The sequence below is a fragment of the Sus scrofa genome, chromosome 17 (assembly GCF_054392235.1).
Source record: "Sus scrofa isolate SSC_HxYL_T2T_F1_AM1 chromosome 17, Sscrofa_HxYL_maternal_Yorkshire_Landrace_v2.0, whole genome shotgun sequence".
In the NCBI taxonomy this organism is placed as follows: Eukaryota; Metazoa; Chordata; class Mammalia; order Artiodactyla; family Suidae; genus Sus; species Sus scrofa.
Window position 1 is genome coordinate 48,684,032 of NC_139399.1, and position 22,686 is coordinate 48,706,717.

The following is a 22,686-nucleotide window of genomic DNA, read 5'->3' on the forward strand; positions in this document are numbered from 1 at the left end:
TGGGAAGAGCATGGCCTTCAGAGACAGGCCTGGGTTCAAATCCAAGCTCTGCCATGTGGCCTTGGAAGGGTGTCCTATGCTGGGCCTGGGCTGCCTCCTCTGGGGCATGGGGACATGTGAGGGGGAGGGGAGCTGAGGCTGGCACAGAGTCACCACCTGCCACGATGCCCGCCGTATGTGGCAACTGAGCAGTGGGAATGTGGCTAGTCTAAATTGGGTTGTGTTGTAATCATGTAAAATACATGCTGGAGTTCCAAGACTTCGCACAAAAAGGAATGTAAAATATCTCATTAATAATTTTTATACATGTTAAAATAATTTTTTGATAGCTTGGGTTAAATAAAATAAATGATTAAAATTAATTTCACCTGTTAAAAAAATTTTTTTTAGTTCCTTTTTAAAATGTGGCTACAGAAAATTGAAAATTTCGCATGTCCCTTGCACGCACGGTTTGCATTTTGTCTGTCGAACGGCACCCTCTAGGTGACTGTTACTGGGGTTCAGGCATGGGGAGAGGTGCTGGCTGGGTGCTGGGGGCCTCCCCCAAGGCTGCTGGGGGCGGAGAGGGCCTGGCCGTGGACTCAGAGCCTGGAGCCTGACCTTGCAGACCCTGGGCTGCTGTGTAGCCCCAGGCCAGATATTGCCCTCTCTGAACCTCTCTTTCTGCATCAGTAAGAAGAGCTGGTGAGGTGTTCCCACTGTGGCGCAGGAGGCTAAGACTCTGACTGCATTGGCTCAGGTCTCTGTGGAGGCATGGCTTCAGTTCCTGGCCCGGTATAGTGGATTAAAAGATCTGGAGTTGCTGCAGCTGCAGCATAGGTCTTGGCTGTGACTTGGATTCAGTCCGTGGCCCAAGAACTTCCATATGCTGCAGGTGCAACCATTAGAAAAAACCAAAAGTCTGGTGGGCCCAGGTCAAGGGGGTTTCAGTCAGCTGGCCAGGGGCTGTGGGCAGGAGGAGGCTGAGTGTGGGTAGATGGAGGCCAGCACCACCCTAGGTCACCCCGATGAACCTCCCCCGCCACGACAGCCCCCCTCTGCCCTTCCTTTCACCCATGAGAGCCCCCTGTACCATTTCCCATCCTCCTGTTGGACAGATGTCCTTCCCTCACTCAACGCAACTCTGGGAGGAGAAGCGCTGTGGCCAAGTCACGGGCCACGTTCCAGGGCTGGCTCTGCCCCTCCTCGCTGGGTGATCCTGGGATGGGCAAGCCCTGCCCCCAGGAGCTCTGGAACCACTTTCTCCATTTGCAGGAGGGAAAATGGTGGGTACTTCCTGATTTCTGTGGCTCAGGCAGTGGCACCTGGAGGGGACAGCTGTGTCCCTCTTGGCCAGGAGGGTCACCCCACTGGTTACCTCTGATCCAACTAGGGGGCCTCGCCCCTCTCCTCCTTCCCCTCATTGCAAAGGGAGGCTTTGGGGGGGCAGGGGCCTGGATCAGAGCAGAAAACCCCTGTCTCAGAGCTGGGGGCCAATGGCTCACTCTGATCACCTCCTAGCCCCTCCTGGTGGCTCAGGTCCTCAGTGGCCCCCTTCAGTCCCACTCCAGCTGGCAAGTCAGCATCAGGAAAGGCACGGAGGGCTGGGCCTGGCCCAGGACACTCAGACCAGGACCCTCTTCCCTCTGGACCCTGCCCCATCACTTACCAGCCATGTCTCTTCATTCGTTTATCCAAGAAGGTGTTTATTGAGCACCTACTATGTGCCAAGCACTGTTCCTACTATGTGCCAAGACAAGACAGGCACAGCCTCTGCCTCCTGAAAGGGAGAGCAGACTATAAACATAAATAAAATAAGTGTATCAGCCATGCTGTCCAGCTTAGTAGCCATTATCTACAAATGGTCATTTCCACTTAAATTTAAATGAATTTAAATAAAGTAAAGCTGGAGTTCCTGTCGTGGCGCAGTGGTTAACGAATCCGACTAGGAACCATGAGGTTGTGGGTTCGATCCCTGGCCTTGCTCAGCGGGTTAAGGATCTGGCGTTGCCGTGAGCTGTGGTGTAGGTTGCAGACACGGCTCAGATCCTGCGCTGCTGTGGCTCTGGCGTAGGTGGGTGGCTACAGCTCCGATTAGACCCCTAGCCTGGGAACCTCCATATGCTGAGGGAGAGCGGCCCAAGAAAAGGCAAAAAGACCAAATAAATAAATAAATAAATAAAGCTTAAAATTCAGTTCCTCATTCACGCCAGCCATATTTCAGCTGTTCAACAGATAGATGTGGCTGGTGGCTACTCTCTGAGCTCAGTTATAGAACATTTTTCTCATTGCAGAAAGTTCTAGCAGTCAGCACTAATAGTTCGTTGGCAGAGAAGAGGGATTCGAAGCACTGGGTTGGGGTGAGAGATGCAGTTTTAAGTGAGGTGACAATTGAGCAGAGTCCTGAAGCAGGGGAGGGAGGGAGCCATGTGGGGATCTGGAGGAAGAGCGTTCGAGGCAGAGGAGACAGCAAGTGCAAAGGTCCTGGGGTAGGATCTCAGCTGGAATGTTCAAGGAACAGCGAGGAGGCCTTGGGTCAGGAATGGAGTGAGTGAGGGGGAAATAGAAGCTGACAAAACAGGGAGTGGCCTGCACACGGAGGGCCTGTCAGCCATGGGAAAGGCTTTGGTTTTTACTCTTAAGGCAAGGGCGCCATGAACGTTTTGAGGAAAGAGACAGAGATTAGTATTTTGCTGAATTCCCTCTGGCTGCTGTGTTGAAAATGGTCAAGAAGGACAGGTGGCGAGGGTGGGGGGGCAGTGAGGAGGGTACCCCGCTATTACGGGTGGAGCTGGTTGCGGCCGGCCCAGTGTGGGGCAGAGGAAGGGGGAGAGGGGGCCGGATTCCGGATCAGTTCTGGAGGCAGAACTCATGGGTTCCCCAGAGGCCGAACTGGGGGATAGAAGAGAAGGAAGGAGAGAGGGAAGTGTGACTCTACAGTTTGGGGCCTGGGCACCCGGAAGGCAAAGGGGGGATGGGCAGGTACCCTTCTCCAAGAGCCATTTGTCCCCCGCCCACTGGGAATAAGGACAGCCCCAGCTCTCAGATGACCGAACACCACACCTGGCACGGGTTCACGAACTCAAACAACATCCATTTTTCTTTTTCTTTTTCTTTTTTTTTTTTTGCCATTTCTTGGGCTGCTCCCATGGCATATGGAGGTTCCCAGGCTAGGGGTCTAATCAGAGCTGCAGCCACCAGCCTACGCCAGAGCCACAGCAACACCAGATCCCAGCAGCATCTGCAACCTACACCACAGCTCACAGCAATGCTGGATCCTTAACCCGCTGAGTGAGGCCAGGGATCGAACCCGCAACCTCATGGTTCCTAGTCGGATTTGCTAACCACTGCACCATGACGGGAACTCCAACATCCATTTTTCTTAAACGGGTTTGTTATGCAAGAGCAGCCAGTCCCTCCCAAACCTCAGAGACCGTGGGCCGCCTGAACCCGTGACCTTGGAGATCAGGGATGGTGCAGACTTTCTCGGAGCCCAGAAGCTGGAGTCAAGCTCCACTTGGAAACCCTAGATGGAGAGTAGAAAGAGCAGGAGCGGGTCGGTCGATCCCTCGGGATCTTGGGGAGGAGATGGAGGCAGGCGGCCCCCAGAGGAGGTTCTGCTTCCTCCTGCCCTGAGCCCAGCTGGGTCGGGAAGGGCTGGGAGGGACCCTTGGGGGCTGTGAGGTGGGCATGTCTGCCCGCGGGTGGGGGTACCTGGCAGGCTGTGGCTGCAAGGTGGGCATGTGGGGAACTGATGGAGGCACATTCTGTGGGTGACCTGCCGTTGCCAGGCGTCTTTCGGGGATGAGATAATCTCTCCTGAGAAGAGGAAGGAATTCTAATTACATCTCAGGACAGTATTTGTTTGGAGAGACAGAGACAGAACATATGGCGGGGAGCGGTGCTGGGCCGCGTTTACCTGGCCGCCTGGCAGGGGTGGCGGGGGTGGGGCTCCTGCTGGGTCTGGGGAACTGCCTGCTTGGGGATTTGGTGTAGAAACTGAACCCTGCTTGGGGGAAGGGAGGCCCATGTGGCTCCCACCGCTCCCTGGGGACCTGAGAAGATGAGGAATGTATCACTGGCTCAGGATACCTACCGGGTGCCGGGAAGTGTGTAGCCAGGGGGAGCTCTGGTCCCTGTTCTCATGCAGCTGTGACCAGCAGTGAATGCAGTGAAGAGATGCTGGGAGGTGGGGAGTTGCAGGAAACCCACCCAGAGGGCAGGGAAGGGCTCTCTGAGGGGCCAAGTTGAGCTGAGCTTTGAGTGACTTTCCAGACAAAGAGGGACCAAGGAAAGAACATTCCAGGCTTTGGGAATGGCTGGGGGCGGGGGCAAAAGCAAGGTGGGAAAGTGAGACACAGTCACAGGATAGATTGGAGATCCTGGGAGGAGGCGGGCAGGGCCACCAGCCTGGTCCGGAGGAGACCAGGGAGGGTTCTGGGTGGTGGTGGCCGGGTCTGATTTGGTTTTGCAAAGACAGTGATGAATGCTGTTCACTGGGGTTGGAATAACCCAGGGCGAGGACAGCTGGAAGGAATCTGGAAGAATGGATGAAAATGGCATTTTCCTCCCTGGCCTCCTGGCCTCCTTGTTCCCACCCTCCAACCAAGCCCTCCCTGACCAGTGATGTGTCCATGACTCCCTTCTCGAGAATTCTGTAGTGCCCGGGCTCCGGGATCAAGGCCCAGCTCTCGTGGGCCATACCACGCTCCAGGACCTACTCCTTCTTCTCCCAGTTGTGCCGGCTGCTGGCGCCCAGCCCCCTGCCCAGCCTTGTGGAGCTTGTCAAGATGCCCCTCTCGAAGCCAGGCCACCAGCCCTACCCGCAGGCCTGGCTGCTCCACTCTGTCCACCTCTGCACCCCTCGCCCGGCCCCGTGCCGCCCGCCTTCCTGTCTCCTGAGCCCCGACCTCTCCTCCCCTGGTTTCTCCGAACAGCGCTGTTCACAGAGACGCCCCACGACATGACGGCGCGGACGGGCGAGGATGTGGAGATGGCTTGCTCCTTCCGCGGCAGCGGCTCCCCCTCCTACTCGCTGGAGATCCAGTGGTGGTACGTGCGGAGCCACAGGGATTGGACGGACAAGCAGGCGTGGGCCTCGAACCAGGTACGGCCCCTGGGGAGACCTCCGGAGCTGGGCTGGGAGAATCCTGCCCATGCACCCCCTGGGGAGGGATGTGTCTGCCCCTCATCTCCTCTGAGGGGTACGGGCCCCAGCTCTTTGTCATCTGTGGCTCCAAGCTGTCCTTCTCCCTTCTTTCTGGAATGGAGGCCTGTAGGGAGAGGGGGACGGGGGCAGGGCTAGGCAGAGCACTTGGGGTGGGCGCATGGAGAAGGACCCTCCAAGGAGCACAGAGTCCCTCCCTTCATGTACAGGTGGGGAAACTGAGGCCAGATGGACAGAGGCTGGCTCCAGGTTACCAGGCCAGGCAGGTGTCCTGACTCGCCTTCCATTACTTCTCTGAGTCACGTGGGCAGTTGTTTCCCAAAGAGGCAGCATTCTTGCTGCGTTTTGTCACACACAAATGTGCACACATGCCCTTCCACGTACCTGCAGATATGCAAGGCAACCCAACCAGGGCACACGCATTCACCTCTACACACGTGCACACTCACGTGGACACAGCGCGGGGTGGGGGGCACGAGCTATCCGTGTCCCTGCCCACATGCCAGGCAAGCACCATCCCCTGCCACCAGCTCACTGCCAACTGCCACCCCCTGCAACACTGCCCGAGGGTTTTCTCTGGACAAGAGGCCCTGCAGGCCGGCAGGGCAGGCTGGAAAAGCGCTCCATCAATGATGGACGGGCATTGGAAGGTACATACCCAGCTCCCTCGCCCCTTGGCTGGGATAACTGAAGAGTATTCTACCCTCTTTCCCCCACGTGCCTGGCGGGAGTAATTTCCAGTTGCCCACGGTGGTAACTGGCTTGATGACATGTTACCATGATTGGCTTCCTTCCCTCTTTTGTTCCCCTCCCTCCCTCACTCTCCTCCTGATGTTTTTTTGGGTTCATCTCCCAGATAAACCACACACTTGAATCTTTGTCTTAAGGTCTGTTTCTGAGGGAACTCAAACGACGACACTCTCATTCTGACATTGACGTATGCACAAATAGCATGCAAATACGTATCTGTCTACCTCTTCACGTATGAACACACATGACACCTTCGTTTGCACTTATGAGCACGCTCACGTTCTTGCGTGTTGCGTGAAATGACATCGAACGTATTTGCAAATGCATATGAAGCTTCTCTGGCTCCTGGGGTGTCAACTTCCCAGCACACCGGCTTAGAGGACTTGGATGGTCGAGAAAACCTTAGGCAAAAAGTTACAGTCTTTACCGTTGAAAGCCTGTGGGGTCAGCCTGCAGGGGAGGGTATACGGGCAGGGCTCCGACAGCACCTGCTGCGAACATGCCAGGAAACATGGCACATTCACACACAGAGAGAGAGGCGCGAGTGTACCAACACATCAAGCTGACTCATTATTTTTGCCTGTTCACATGTGTGCACGCCATATATCCCCAAAGATCCTACATATATGAATGCATAGCACACGCACAGTCAGCTTGACAGGCATCTCCTTTATCTTTGCTCTGACTCTCCCCCATCCCCTGAGTGGACACAGAGTGGAGGGACCCCCAACTCCAGACCCTATGGTCCCCAGAGCATCACCTGCCGTCTTGAGAATCCTAGCTGTTGCTCGTATCCCCACCCAGTGATGCTAATGCCTTGTCTCTGCTTTCTCCACCCTCCTGCTCCCAACAGCTAAAAGCATCTCAGCAGGAAGACGCAGGGAAGGACGCAACCAAAATAAGTGTGAGTTTTGATAATGACTTCTCACAAGGGCTTTAATGGAGGACACAGCTGAAATTAAAAAAAAAAAAAAATTGGTCTAGTTCAGCGGGGAGCTTGGGCAAGAAGATGGAGAAAAAAAGGAAAAAAAGAAGGGGAAAAAATTGTCCTGGCTCTGTTTTTTAAAAGCCAGAGATTTTTCAAGTTCATTGAATGACAGCACAAACAAATGATGGGAGAGAAAAGATGCAGTCTCTCCTTCCAGGGCCAAGGCTGTGTGCCTCCCTGAAGCTTCGTGTCTGGCTTGGTGGCGTTTTTTATTTGGAGAACCGACAGGGTCTAATGTGACTGAGCCAGCTTTTTTCAGCCCATCACGAATGACTGCTGCGGCATCTCATGGCCATTTGGGTCATCTGGCTCCGGACGTGAGGTGGGACAGGGGAACTCCAGCCAAAGGACTGCAGGACTGGCCAGGCTTTCTAATGCCTTACTCATTTTAGCGTTGCTACGTGTCTCTAGGGAAGGGCAAGCATCTGCCCATTGTATAGGTGGGGCAACTGAGGCATAGAGGGGTCAAAGCCTGGCTAGAGGTCATGACTAGACTGAGCTGCCTTGAGCTTTTCATCTCCAGGCTCTGTTGGAGCCCAGTAAGATGGTCGGGGACACCCACGGGATGCTCAGAGAGCGACGGTTTTCGTGGGGCCTGGAAGAGGCAGGCAGGGTTGAGAAAAGAGATGAAAGGGACTGAGTAGAGGGGACTGGCCTAGCGACACGGGGACTGGGACCAGGCTGGGTTCGTGCGTGGGGCCTGCGGTCAGCCTGGCAGGAGGCTGAAAGTCCTCCACCCACACGCTCAGAAGACGCAGGTGCCCGAGAGGGTGTAGGTGTCCACGTGTGCAAGTGACCTCCAAATTCATGCTTTTCCTTATTTTTTTTTCAATACACATCCTCTCATATACTTTTTCTTTCTTCTTTTGACCACCCCGCGGCATATGGAGTTCCAGGGCCAGGGATCAGATCTGAGGCATAGTTGCGACCTAAGCCACAGTTGCGGCAACACCGGATCCTTAACCCACTACGCTGGGCCAGGGGATCAAACCTGCGTCCCAGTGCTCCCAAGACGCTGCCAATCCCATTGCGCTACAGTGAGAACTCTTCGTTTTGTTTTTATTTTATTTTATTTTATTTTATTTTATTTTACTTTACTTTATTTTAGTATTAGAGCCTTACCTGCAGCACATGGAAGTTCCCAGGCTAGGGGTCAGATCAGAGCTGCAGCTGCCAGCCTGCATCACAGCCATAGTAACACCAGATCCAAGGCGCATCTGGGACCTATGCTGAAACTCAAGGCAATGCTGGATCCTTAACCCACTGAGGCCAGGGATTGAACTCGCATCCTCATGGCTACTAATCGGATTCTTAACCTGCTGAGACACAACGGGAACTCCTTATTTTATTTTTTAAGCTTTATTATAGTTGATTTACAGTGCTCTGTCAATTTCAGCTGTACAGGAAAGTGACCCAGTTATATATATGTATACATTCTTCTTCTCGTATTATCTTCCATCCCGTTCTATCACAAGTGATCGAATATAGGTCCCTCTACTATACAGCAGGACCTCATTGCTTATCCATTCTCAATGTAATACTTTGCATCTCAAATTCACGCTTTTCTGCTGCTCTTTTCAAAGCCCTTCAAAGACTTGTGGGGCAGCTCAGGTCCCCAAGGCCAGTTAGACAGAGAAGGCCCCCAAGCAGAAGTCACAGTGTAAAGAGTGGGCAGCAGGAGGCATGAGGTGCCGTGCCAGGCTGTGGAAGTGGCAGAGTAGAGGCTCAGGCAGGAGGTGGGCAGATGACAGAAAGAGAGCCTTCAAAGCGCCGTTTGTGTAGCCTGCCCTGGACCTCTCTGAGTTGGGATCTGGAAATTTGAGCCATTTCCAGCTCAGGGCAGCTGCTGGTTCATCCCCTCTAAACCCCTGGCCCTTCATCCTCACCCTCATCCTCTGCCAAAGGCAGACCCGTACGTAATACCACGTTTCTTGCCCAAATACCCTTCAGTTAAGCCCTGGCAGGTAGAGCTCTGTGTGTATACACCCATTCATTGCAACTCTCTCGCCAAAGATTTTTGTTTGGGGTTTAAGGAGCGTCTCAGGCAAAGGATAGAATAATCTAATTGACTTAGAGGATTAGCATTCGAGGCTGCCGGGCCCCACGTGAGGGGAATGTGAAGATGCTAATTAGTTAAATAAAATAAATGTGCTCACCATGATGTGTGATCCGCACTCCCCCACCCCGCAGCCCCTGCGATGCCCCCACCAGCTGGGGTTCTGGGGCTCCCGTTAGGAAGCTCACAGATGGACAGACCCAGCTCCCCATGGTGAATGTGACTTCTTAAATACACGGATGCACAGTTAGTGTGCACCTGCCGCTTAGGAGAAGGCACAGACTCTTCTCCGTGGCCTTTGAGGTTCTGTGGGATTCATTCTGCTCACCATGTGGGCTATCTCGTCGTTCTTGACCTGGCTCCCCTTCCCCTCCCAACTCTGGCTTAGCAGCCTCCGCTCCCTTCCTACCTCCTGGCCTTTGCACAGGCCAGTCCCTCTGCCTGGAAAACCATTCCCCTCTCTTCCTTCAGGGCTCAGCTCATCAAGCCCCCCATGACCCCGAGACTCGGCCGGCACCCCTTGCTTCTCCCTGCTGGCCACATCTCTGTGTGTACTTAGCCATGCGTGTGAGCATTTGTTTCATGCCCGCCTTCCCTGGAGATCGTGGGACTGGGACAGTGCCTGCCTGCCTGAGTGTTACATTTCCAGAGCCTGGCACAGTGCCTGGCAGGTAGTCGGTGCCCAATAAATATTTATCGAACAACCATCTCTCTCTTTCTCACACACACACACACACACACACACACACACACACACACACAGCCAGGACAATGGCAGTGTAAAGCCAGATGCAGATTTCTGATACACGGACATGCCAACATGATGTGCGACGTGCCTGTGCAGAGGACTCATGTGGGATCAGGGGACCTGGGGAACACAGGCCCTGAATCTGCCGGAGCCAAAGAGAAAGGAGCTCCCGTCATGGCTCAGTGGAAACGAATCTGACTAGTATCCATGAGGATGCAGGACCGATCCCTGGCCTCACTCAGTGGGTTAAGGATCCGGTGTTGCTGTGAGCAGTGGTGTAGGTGGCAGGCTCGGCTCAGATCTGGCCTTGCTGTGGCTGTGGTGTAGGCCGGAGGCTACATCCGATTTGACCTCTGGCCTGGGAGCCTCCGTGTGCTGTGCAGTCCTAAAGAGACAAAAAACAAACAAACAAACAAACCCAACTCAGAGCCTCCTCACAGGCAGATCATTTATTTCAGAGAACAGGCATCTATGATGATGACGAAGATTATAATAATAATAAAAGCAGCTAACAATTTATTGAGTGCCTACCATATATCAGGAACCATGATGAGTCTTTACATGAATTATCTCATTTAACTTGGGGGCCTAGGGAAGAACCCCCCTGCCTTAAAAATATCTCTCTTAAGAACTCCCTTGGGAGCTTTTTTTTTTTTAAATCAATAGTTATTATTTTATATCATGCATCTTGCTGACAAGAAAATAAACAATGCTCATTGCAATAAAACCATCTCGAAATATTACCATACATAATTCTTAAACATTCCTGACAGCTGGTTCTTGGCATGTATGTAAAGTACTTAAAACAAATCATATAGTCAAATATTAGGCAAATAATTTAATGACAGAACATGAGAATTTCTTTAAACACAGTATTTCAAGTTTCTATTTTCTTTTGACTGTACCTGAAACATGCGGAAGTTCCCTGCTAGGCATCCAAGCTGCGCCACAGCAGTGCCCAAGCCACAGCAGTGACAAGGCCAGATCCTTAACCCACTGAACCACTGGGGAACTCCCAAGTTACTATATTTTTGTCTGGAGTACAGATCTGAAGTGGTACAAAAAGTATATGCTGAGGATTCCACCATCAGGGCCTCGTTCCTTCGGCTTGGGCAAATTCTGCTTACGTCCATTTTCAAGTTCTGGTAGTTCTTCTTTTGACATAACCGAAGGTTAACTTCCTTTAACTAGTTTTGCAAGTAGAGATGATTCTCCAACATCATAATTTTAAAAGAAGGTGAAATTCTCCACACACACTTTCTTTCCCAGGGGGCTCACCTGCCTTCATCACCGTTAGTCCCTCTTTTGATCTAACTGAAGTCCTTTATGCTGTAGATTCAGTTCATGTACCTGTTTCAGTTCAAAACAGCCATGGGTAGCCTGAGTCTTATATACATGTGGCCCTAGTGCTCCAGCTGACTTATCCTAACCCTTGCCTCTTCTCCAGCCAAGCCCTAAAAGCCAGGAACAGCCAAAGAGTCCTTAGGAAGCACACTGCAGCCCCATCCCCAAATCCCAATAAATAGTTAAAAGGCAGCATCATTTATCAGATCAACTGAAAGGCCGTGTAGGTTAAGCCCCTGCCTGCTCTGCCAGGCTGTCGCACACATGTGGCACACATATGGATCCTGCATGTTTTCAGGTGGAGGTGGGGTAGGGGCTGGGACCACGGGAGCAGCACACAAGGTCTGCATCCTTCATGAAGGAGTAACAGGCCAGGCAGTGGGTCATGATGTACTACAACTTTATTTTCTGCAGTAGACATTTCTGTATTTTCTTGAAATTCCTGCAGTGATCCACAGCATACATAGAGCGTGGAACTCTGAAGTCTGAAAGGGAGGCGGGATTCACGGGCAAAATCACTCCATTCACCTTAAAACATCCACAGAGCAGCCAGCCTTTGGCTGGGGGCTGCAAAGATTACTCTGTGAAGGCCGTGGTCACACACACCCAGTCCCTGCCCTCAGTGTTCTCCCAGTCAGTGTGGGGGATGGATGTTAACCAACTAATTGCACATGATAAAATATAAAATTACAACCGTGGCCATCGAAATGAGAAAGCGTGCAGCCAGTAACAGGGGATCGGACTTGGTCTAGGGGGTCTGGAGGGCTTCCTGGAAGAGGGGCTATTTGAAGTGAGCACTGAAGTGTAAAGGGGTTGACTAGGAGTGAGGGGAACTTCTCTGAGTATCTGTTGGAGGAACTGCTGGAGGCTGGTGTTGCCCAGGGGAGGTAAAGATGAGACCCCCTGGGTCCCCCCAGTCGCCCCTGCCAGGAGCCATCAAAGGGAGGGTTCTAAGTTGGGGGCATTTGGGAAAGATCTGTCTGGCTGTCCCGGGAGGATGGATTGGAAGGGGCCAGAGTGGCTTTGGAGAGATCGGAAAGGAGCTGGAGTGATGATGATCCAGATGAGAGGGGCTGAGAGTCACCCTGGCTGGTGCAGGGGGACCTGGATTTTGGAGAGAAGGGAAGGGGGCGCAGTGCCATTTAGAGGGAGGATCAGTGGGATTCCGAGATGGATTATGCCAGAGGTTGAAAAGAGCAGGGGGGTGATGCCTGGGAGGGTCTGGCTGGGGTGGGTGAGGCTTTCTGGGGCACAGATTTGGGGAGCCTCTGAGTTGGGTTCTGGACATACCAAGGGGCTGCTGAAGTGGCTGTGACTGATGCAGGCATGGGGGTGGCAGAGCTCCGAGCAGGCCCCGGCACGGGTGGGGACCATCTGACCCCTATTCCACACCCAGCAGCCTCCCCGGGCCACCACATCACCTTTAGGCTGAGGCCACACGTAGGAAAGGTCTGGCACCATGGATGCAAATGGGCCCATTTTTCCGGGCATAGCTCAGGAGAAAGATCCCAGCCTGCGCATCTGATGGTCTGTGGCCTCCTGCCGTGTCCAGAAAGGCTTGGGCCGTGGGCAAGTAGGGAGGTGGCTGAGCTTGGTCATGGCGTGGACTGGCCTTGTCTCTTTCAGCATAATTAGGTGCTTAATTGCACCGCTAAGGCCTGTCGATGCCTCTGCCGAAGTGATTATGATTTACAGCCAGGCCGCCACGTGGGGGTCTCTTGGCCTCAAAGCCTCTCTCTGGTTGTGGCTGGAGGGCTGGGCTGCAGGATTTTTCTGCCCAGTTTGTGAATGATGAAATCCAACAGGTTGCTCCACCACCCCCAAGAAGCGGGGGCAGGATGGTGGGCCCCCTCCCACAGAATATACTTCCGAGAGAGGCTAGGCTTCCTCATGATGTGGAGGGCTGGGGGAGTTAGGGAATAAGGGGGGAGGCATGGAAAAGACAGGCATGTAGTTTACTGGTTCTGGGGGGCTCCCTAGAGATGTGGTTAAGGTCCGGTCTCTTGTCATCAGCTGGGTGGCCTTGGGCAAACCACTTCATCTCTCTGGGCCTCCGTCTCCTGACCCATGCAATGGGTACCCTGGCAATGCTTCCATTGTGAGGTTATTGTGAGGTTTAGGTTATGATGCTTTAGTGTACCATCTCACAAGGGTCAAGCACTCCGTAAACACTAGCCACCAGCACTACTGCTACTGTCGTTACCGTTAGCCTTTGCGTTCTCTGGATGGCGCTTAAAAGCGCAGACCCCTGGGGCTGGGCGGAGCAGTGTCTAATGTGTGCCCTCGCCCTTTGTCCTATTGGAAACCAGCTCCCTGGGGTGCTTGATAATAGTTGTGAGGTCTGGGTTCTCCTGGAGCCCGTGTGGGCATTGCTGGGGTTCCGCTGGTTCACAGCGGAATCCCCAGTGCCCAGTTCAGAACGGGCATGCGGCTCACTAAGTGTGTGTTGAAAGACTGGATGAATCTAGCCCAAGCAAACCAAGGCCAGGCTGCTGGGGACTTATCAGGGTCAGAACCAGCCTCCCAGCACTGCCTGCCGTGCTCCCTGTCACTCTCCTCCTCTCCAAGTGGGGAAGGCCACAGGCTTTCTGGCAGAGGGGTGACAAGGTAGGAGAGAGCTTGAGCTCCAGGCCTTGGCCTCTAGGTTGGGGCTGGGAAGGGTGGGCCATGCTTGGTGCTCCCTCCCTAACGCTGCTCCCAGCGCTTCGCATTATTACTCCATTAGCGCCTTGTAGGGTTGACAAATGAAGGATAATTAATATCCGTGAGGGAAACAGATGTTGAGGTAATTCGCTCCCCGCTGCGCATTTGCAACAGCATCTCCTAACTCGCCTGAGAGCAGGGCAGGGCTGCAGGACCTCCCCGTGCACTTGGTCAGAGGTGGTGGAATGGGCTCTGATGGCCTCCAGCTGGGCTGGCCCCGTGCTGGGGAGGGGGTGTCCCAGCGGGGAGAGTCTCCCACTGCTGGCTCTCGGGAAAGTCTGCCTCTGTCCCACCTCCTGCCCCCTGGTGGGCCATGATCCCTGTCTGCCTGCTTCTCATGGGGGATGAGGACCAGGCAGGGAGACTCAGGATAAGGGAGGCTGGGCCAGGCTCGTTGCAGCTGCCCACCGCCCTCTTCCCTTCTGGAGCCTGGCAAGCCCCCTGCAGCCCTGCCAACTCTGGGTGACCCTCTGTGGGTCTGTCACAGCATTTGGAGGGTTAAAGTGCATGGAGGCAACCTGGGTTCAAGTCCCCTGCTCTGCCACTCACTGACTCAGTCAGTGCCCATGAGGAAGCCACTTCTTCTAGAGCCTTGGCTTCACCATCTGTAAAGTGGGTGTGGTCACGTATATGTGATCTAAAATTAGAGAGCATGAAAGCTGGGTAGCACTTCACTTGGAGAAAGGAGGGACTAAAGTAAGTCCTTTTGGTTTTTTTTTTTCTTCTTATTTTCTGGCTGCCCTGGGGCATATGGCATTCCCCAGCTAGGGATGATTCCAAGCCGCATTTTCGACCTATGCCGCAGCTGCAGCAAGCCTGGGTCCTGGCACTGGGCTGGGGATCGAACCTGCATCCTGGTGCTGTAGAGACACTTCCGATCCCATTGTACCACAGCAGGAACTCTGAGAGGGAGTTCATTCATTTAACAAATATTTTTGGAGTTCCCATTTGGCTCATTGTGTTGAGAACCTGAGTAGTATCCTTGAGGACTCAGGTTCAATCCCTGGACTCACTCAGTGGGTTAAGGATATGGCATTGCCGCAAGCTGCAGTGTAGGTCACAGATGTGGCTCAGACCTGGCATTGCTGTGACTGTAGCTGTGGCATAAGCCGGCAGCTGCAGCTGAGATTCAACCCCTAGCCTGGGAACTTCCAAGTGCCAAGGGTGTGGCCCGAAAAAGAAATTATCATTATTATTATTTACAGGATACCAGGCCCTGCGATGGTCACTAAGATGGAACAAAATAACTATCATCCCTGCCCTCATGGAGTTTATAGTTTAGCCAGAGAGAGAAACAAAAATCAAGTAAAGAGACAAATCATTCTCAAAATGTGATAATTGCTAGGAAAGAAATAAACAAGGAGTTGTGATCGAAGGCTTCTTGGAGGAGGTGATGTTTGAGAATGAATGGCAGTCAAGGAGGTGATGGGGGACAGTACCCAGATGGAGACCAGCAGAGTCCGCGAGGTCAGAGAGAGCTTGGCATCTGGGAAGAAAGGGCCAAGGAAGCCAGAGCAGATTAGAGGGGTGATTTTTTTTTTTTTTTTTTTTTTTTTGCCACAGCATGCGATGGTTTGATATGGGATCTCAGTTCCCAGACCAGCAACCAAATCCAGGGCCACAGTAGTGAAAGCACTGAGTCCTAACCACTAGACCACCAGGGAACTCCCCGGTGGGATGACTGGACACCATGTGTGTGGGTGCCCGGCTGCATGGTGACTGTCCTCTTTCTCGTCCTGTCCTCTTCACTGCAAGGGTGATCAGCAGGGGTGTCCTCCTCCAGAATTTGAGGTGTGGTAGGAATAGGCAGGCTGGTTGTCTGTCCCCATCACTTCCCCAGGGAGAGGGACTCGTAGGGTTCAGGACTAGGCCACAGGTCTGAGGCCCACTCAGCTCTGTCCTGGCCCTGGCGCACCTGCACTGACAGCTGGTGGTGAGATTGTTGGGCACAGTGGGCAGCAGCTGGCAGTTGGGGACTGTTCTCCCCTGTTCTGTCTAGGTGGGGTGAGGGCTGCGGGAGGTGAGGCAGAGTTTCTTTTGGCCCTAAGAAAGAAAAGGGGCCAGGGAATATGGAAGCCCCATCACGCCCCCCCCCCCCCCCAGTCCTTTGGCCTAACTCTTCCTTTTTTTTTTTGGCTGTGACTGCGGCATTCCCAAGTCGGGAATGGAACCCGTACCACAGCAACGACTCAAGCCACAGCAGTGATAGCACCAATCTTTACCCCCCTGGGCCACCAGAGAAACTCCAACTCCTTCCTAATTTTTTTTTAAAAGCTTTTTATTTGAATCACAAACCCATAGAAAGTTGCAAAAAAGAGATGACTCCCCTGTCCCCTTTACCCAGCTACCCTGGTGCTTGCTATATTTTATATGACTGGCCAACTGCCTTTTTGCTCTTAATTGAACAAAAACCTCAGGGTAGCTTTCTGTTTGTGGTAGATGTATTCCTAAGAGCTCTAATCTGAAAACTCCCCAAATGTCCATCAACTGATGGCTGGATAAACAAGCTGTGGGATGTCCACAGGATGGAATACTACACTGCAGTACAAAAGCGCAAACCGAGCCGAGAAACATGGAGAAGTCTCGCTGATACGATGTTGTGTGAAAGGAGCCACACACCAGGGAGTGCCAGAACAGGGACACTGATCTAGGGCAACAGATGGCAGCGTAGCGTGTAACCCTGTGGGTGTGAGCACTGACGAGGAAGGGCCACAAGGGTGTGAGTGCCCCAATGCCTTGCTTTGGATGGTGGTCACACCAGCATACACACGAGTAAAATTTTACGAAGCTGTGTGCACCTTTCTGCATATCAATTAAACTTCAATTTTAAGTAAAATTAAAAAAGAGACCTATCAAACACCCCAAAGCCAGAGTAGAGATAATAGCACACTCTTGCTTTCCCCCCAATGGAGTGGACAGCCTTTATTTTTTAAAAGAAATAAAGCTAAGGATTCACTTTGCAGTCTCCCCCAGGTCCATGGCCCTTCCCTGGTCCTCACCCTAGAAACAACCAGGGCTGTCAGGCCACTGTATTTTGTTTGCACACACACGTCTCCAAAGCCAGGGGAGAGGATTTTCATGTGTTTCTTTTTTCTTTTTTAATTTAATTAATGAATTTATTACATTTATAGTTGTACAGTGATCATCAGAACATGTATTTCTTTAGAGAAATGGCATCACACTGGAGGAGTTTTGCTATGAGATCTTTTCACTCCCTGCGTGTCCCTGAGCTCTAACAAGCCTGGTTTTGTTTGTTTGTTTATTTGTTTTGCCACACTCGCAGTGTATAGGAGTTCCAGGCCAGGGATAGAGTCCCAGCCGCAACATCGACTTAGCCAAGCTGCGGGGCAATGCGGGATCCTTAACCCACTGCACTGGGCCGGTGTTCCAACCCGTGCCTGCGCAGTGACCTGTAGCTTGTTCTTTTTAACTGCTGCGCAGTATTCCACTGAATGAACCAACTACCAGCCCATTTATCCAACCTGTTGATGGATATTGACCTTGCCGCTGCTTTTGTGCTGTTGAACTCCGTGTGCCCTCGTGAGTGTGTCTCTGGGACCCCCCCACCCACAAGGTGAGCCCTGGGGCACCCTGCCGACAGGTTACCGTCTCTCTGTCGCCCCCAGGTGGTCAAGGTCGTGGGTAGCAACATCTCCCACAAGCTGCGCCTGTCACGGGTGAAGCCCACCGACGAAGGCACCTATGAGTGTCGCGTCATCGACTTCAGCGATGGCAAGGCCCGGCACCACAAGGTCAAGGCCTACCTGCGGGTGCAGCCGGGAGAGAACTCTGTCCTGCACCTGCCCGAGGCCCCGCCTGCCGCGCCCGCCCCGCCGCCTCCCAAGCCGGGCAAGGAGCTGCGGAAGCGCTCGGTGGACGAGGAGGCCTGCAGCCTCTAAACTGATGCCCACCCCGCCACCAGCCTGCCCCGTGCCCCTACGCCAGTACCGAGTGCATGAGGAGCCGCTGGACCGCTGGGGACGGGACTGCCTGGGTCCAGCTGCCTCCCCATCCCCGAGACCGCCCGTGGCCCCCACTTCGGCCCTCCGCCCACCACCCCTTGGCTCAGCATGTAAGCCCCGCCCAACCCTTCCCCTTCAGACCCTTGCTGGTGACCTGGCTCGGAGAAGGTGGCCCCAGGGCACCTAGGGGACAACTGCCTTGAACGCTGAGGTGGGGCATCAGGCCGGGGCCAGGCTGCCCCTTTTCTGTCACCAGCTTCAGTAGAGTCCAGTGTTTCGCTTTGCTTGCTTGTCCTCCATCCCGTCCCAGCCGGGGCCTCCCAGCCTTACTCTCTCTCCCTCCTACCCTCCCCTGCTTGGACCTGGGGGTGTGGACAGTGACCCCTCCCCAAGTTTGGACTTCAGTCTTCTGACCAGAACTAGGGCCTCTTCTCTGGCAAAGACCTGGGGCCCCAAGCCCCCAAGACAACCATGGCTTGTTGGCAGGGTCGCTCATAGGTGACCTGGGAGCAGAGGGAGACCCCTCACTGCCTCCTGGTGGGTCCTCCGTGTTCAGCCTCCTTACACTGAGAAACAGCTCCCTGTCCCACTCCCTGGGACCAGGGATCAGCCCCTTCACATGGTAAGTTGGAAAGAGGGCCTTTCCGCCTCTGACCCCATGGCCCCACGCAGAGTTTCGCACCAGCAGGACCCCTTCACGGGTCTTTGAGGCTCTCCCAGGAGCCACCTCTGCCAGCTCCTAACATCCCAGCCCCCTCCTAGGACCCATGCCAAACCCACCCAAGGGCCTGGGGCTGTTGGGAGCCAAGCCCCCCCCCACCCATCCCCTCACAATTCCTGATGGGGGGCACCCACCCTCTGGTGATTTGTAAATATCTCTACTGGGCCCAACACCCCCTCAAAACTGGCTCAGAGCTCAGGCTGCCCCTCAGCGATGGAGTTGGGGGTGTGGGAGAGGCCGAGGGCTTTGCCTAGGGGTATTTGGGTAACCCTGTACACATGATCCATCCGTGACTACCAGCCAACCTGAATAAAGTGGTTTAAAAAACCTCCAGGCAGTGTCCTTCTGGAGCATTTGTGTCTGGGAGCAGTGCTGCTGGAGAGGGGGAGGCCAGGAGGGCTGGGCTGCCCACACCCACGCCTCGATCAGCATCTTCCTGCTTCTACTCTCCACCCCCCAAGCACAGAACAAGTGGGAATGGCGCAAGGATAAGGTGAAGGGAAACCAGACTTTGTCCAGCGCCAATCCAAGTATCAGGCACTTGACTCATTCTCAGATTCTGAAATAATTACACATACAGAAGAGAGCATGAGACATGTTTACAGTTTTGTGAGTACATAAACAACCAAGCAAGTAGGGGTGAGCCACCTTACCAAACAGCACCCCAGAACTGGACCCCCCTGCCCAGCCCGTGTGTCTTCTAGATCACCCCCCTCCTCCCTCTTGGAGGTCACCATCACCCTGATTTTTTTTTTTTTTTTTTTTTGCTTCTTAGGGACACACTGGCAGCATATGGAGGTTCCCAGGCTAGGCCAAATCAGAGCTGTAGGCGCTGGCCACAGCCACAGCCACAGCCGCAGCCACAGCAACGGGGGATCAGAGCTGCATCTGTGACATACATCACAGCTCACGCCACCCGGATTCTTAACCCACTGAGTGAGGCCAGGGATCGAACTCGAATTCTCACGGATACTAGTCAAGTTCTTAACCCACTGAGCCACATCAGGATCTCCCCACCCTGTTTTTTAAGGTCATCCCATTCGTAATGTTCCTTTTACCATTTTACGACCTATGTGTACATATATATGTCATCTTAAACAATATAGTTGAGTCTTGTTTACACTTTTGAACTTTATATTCACAGAATCATACGGTAGCTATTCCTGCACACACTGCTATAATCGTGAGATTCATCCATGTTGTTACATGTGTCTAATTTGTCCATTGTTATTACTGCCTGACTATCCTCCAACGTATCAACTTATTTATCCATTCTGCTGTTGACAAGAATTTGTGTTCCCATTTGGTTGCATGATAATCCATAACACTGCCCCAAGCACATGAGCATGATATTCTTAGTGGTGGACTGGCCAGGTCAGAGGTTTAGACACTGCCCTTTAGGGATCTCATTTTTCTCCCCTGAAATACCACCATTCCCATATTGCAGTTAAGGAAACAGGCTCAGAGAAGTTAAGTAGCTCCCCCAAGGTCACACAGCTATTGAAATTTGCTATGCCAATCCTGGCCCCCACTCCCATTGTGCCCTGGGCTCTGGACGCCCTTTGGCTCATCCCAGCCAAGAGTTCCACCTGCCACAGTCCTGCTGAGAATCTGCCTGAGGGCGTGTTGGTCTGGGATCAAGACTTTGGAGCCAGTATGGCCAGCTGGCGCCTCCTTTTGTGTCTCTCCAGAAACCACAGGCATCACTCATCCCAAGCCTGGGGCATCTGCCTGTCCTGGAGCTCCCCTGCCAGCCAGACGAACTAGCCTCTCTCAAGGGCAGGGACCAGGAACTGTTGAAATGGTGACTGACATTGGCTGAGCACTAAGTGTGCCCCAGGCACTGTGCCAGCCGCCATAGCGGTCCCAAAGGGAGGTGTGTATCCTCAGTTTTGAGATGAGGAAATTGAAGTTCAGAGAAGAGTGACTGGAGGCTGGCTGGCTGGATGAGGACATGAATAAACTGGGCTATGAAGCAGGCAGGGCTCTGGACTTGGTATAGAATCCAGGTATCCCTGAGGCTGTATGGCCTATGACCTGTGGTCCTCTCAGGCCAGCAGGCAGTCTTAATTCAATGAATATGGTCCTTCCAGAAACCCCCAAATGCAAGGCAGGCCCCGAAAATCCTAGGTCCCTCTGGGAAAGTCTGGGGGGTATAGGCTTCTGCTAGTGTGATAACAATACTTACAGGTCTGATAGATGCAACTACAGATTCTCATACTAACTGAAGTAAGTCAGAAAGAGAAAGACAAATACCCTAGGATATCACTTATATGTGGAATCTAAAATATGGCACAAATTAGAGTTCCCATTGTGGCTCAGAGGAAATGAATCTGTCTATCATCCATGAGGACTCAGGTTCGATCCCTGGCCTCGCTCAGTGGGTTAAGGATCTGGTGTTGCCATGAACTGTGATGTAGGTTGCAGATGCAGCTCAGATCTGGCATTGCTGTGGCTGTGGTGTAGGCCAGCAGCTACATCTCCAATTTGACCCCTAGCCTGGGAAACTCCATAAGCCACAGGTGTGGCCCTAAAAAGACAAAAATAAAATAAAATAAAATGAAATAAAATAAAATAAAATAAAATATAGCACAAATGAATCTATCTACAGAACAGAAACACGCACAGATATGGAGAACAGACTTGTGGTTGCCAAGGGGGAATGGGGGAGGGATTCGGATGGACTGGGAGTTTGGGACTAGCAGATGCAAACTATTATATTTAGAATGGATAAGGAATGAGGCCCTACCGTATAGCACAGGGAACTATATCCAATCTCTTGTGATAGACTACGATGGAAGATAACATGAGAAAAAGAATGTATATATATGTATGACCAGGTCACTTTGCCGTACAACAGAAATTTGCACAACACTGTAAGTCAACTATACATTAATTTATAAAAAAGTAAATAAAATAAATTAAAAAAATACTTATAGGTCCTGAGTACCTACTATGCACAAGTAAAGGGCTTTCCAGAGGTTCCACGGGATCTCATTTCACTCTCCCAAGGGCCTGTGTCTCATCTCTGGTCCCCTCCCCCTTTGGAGGGTTCCCCTACGGCTTGGAGGTATTTTTCTTGCTCCTTTGGGAATGCAGCCCAGGGGAGAGGACAGTGCATGGTTAGAATCCTGCCTCTGCCCACACTTGTTTCAGGACCCCAGGAAAGGCTCTTCCCCTCTCTGAGCCTCAGTTTCTCTTTCTGTAGAATGGGGGTGTTCCCAGGGAAATGCAAATCAAAATCATAATGAAATAACAGCTTCAGGCATTTGACTCTTCATTCAGATGGCAAGAATCAAAAAGACAGAAGAACAAGCATTGGCAAAGATGTGAAGAAATTACAACCCTCATACACCGTTGGTGGGATTGTAAAATGATGCAGCCGCTTGGGAAAAACAGTCTGACAGTTTCTCCGAATGTTAAACATAGAGTTACCACACGATCCAGCAATTCCACTCCTAGGTATATACACAAGAGAACTAAAAACGCATATCCACACAAAAACTCGTACATGAATATTCGTTCATAGCAGTGTTATTTCTTTTTTTTTTTTTTCTCTTTTGTCTTTTTTAGGGCCTCACCCGAGGCACATGGACGTTCCCAGGCTAGGGGTCTAAATTGGAGCTGTAGCTGCTGGCCTACACCACAGCCACAGCCATGCCAGATCCAAGCTGCATCTGCGACCTACACCACAGCTCACGGCAACGCCAGATCCTTAATCCACTGAGCAAGGTCAGGGATCAAACCCTCAACCTCATGGTTACTAGTTGGGTTTGCCAACCACTGAACCATGATGGGAACTGCATTTTTTTGTTTGTTTTTTGTCTTTTGTCTTCTTTAGCAGTGTTTTTTCTAAATAATAGCCTCGAAATGGAAAAAACCCAAATAGCCATCAACTGATGAATGGATGAATAAAACGTGGTGTATCCAGACAATGCAATATTGTTTGGCAATAAAAAAGAATGAAGTACTTATACATGCTATACCATGGATTATTCTAAGTGATAATCAAAACATTATTCTACGTGAACGAAGCCAGATACAAAAGGTTACATATGGTATGATTCCATTCATATGAAATGTCTAAGAATAGAAAAATCTATGGAAACAACAGATTGGTAGTTGCCAGGGCTGGCGGGGAAGGAAAGTGGGGAGTGACTGCTAATGGGTACGGGGTTCTTTTGAGGGTGACAGAAATGTTCTAAGATTGATTGGGGTGATGAACACACAACTCCCTAAATAAAAAAAAAAATCACTGAAATCTTAGT

General features: G+C 52.2%; 1 protein-coding gene across 1 annotated transcript in view; it reads left to right on the plus strand.

The window, feature by feature from the left end:
• The window catches only part of VSTM2L (V-set and transmembrane domain containing 2 like), a 41,317-nt gene extending 22,566 nt beyond the window's left edge, over positions 1-18,751 (plus strand). The window contains exons 2-4 of the mRNA XM_003483954.5: positions 4,917-5,086; positions 6,750-6,800; positions 17,362-18,751. Coding sequence (XP_003484002.3) covers positions 4,917-5,086; positions 6,750-6,800; positions 17,362-17,634 — 494 coding nt within the window. The 3' untranslated portion in view covers positions 17,635-18,751. The remainder of the gene's footprint in view (positions 1-4,916; positions 5,087-6,749; positions 6,801-17,361) is intronic.
• Positions 18,752-22,686: the final 3,935 nt, after the last annotated feature.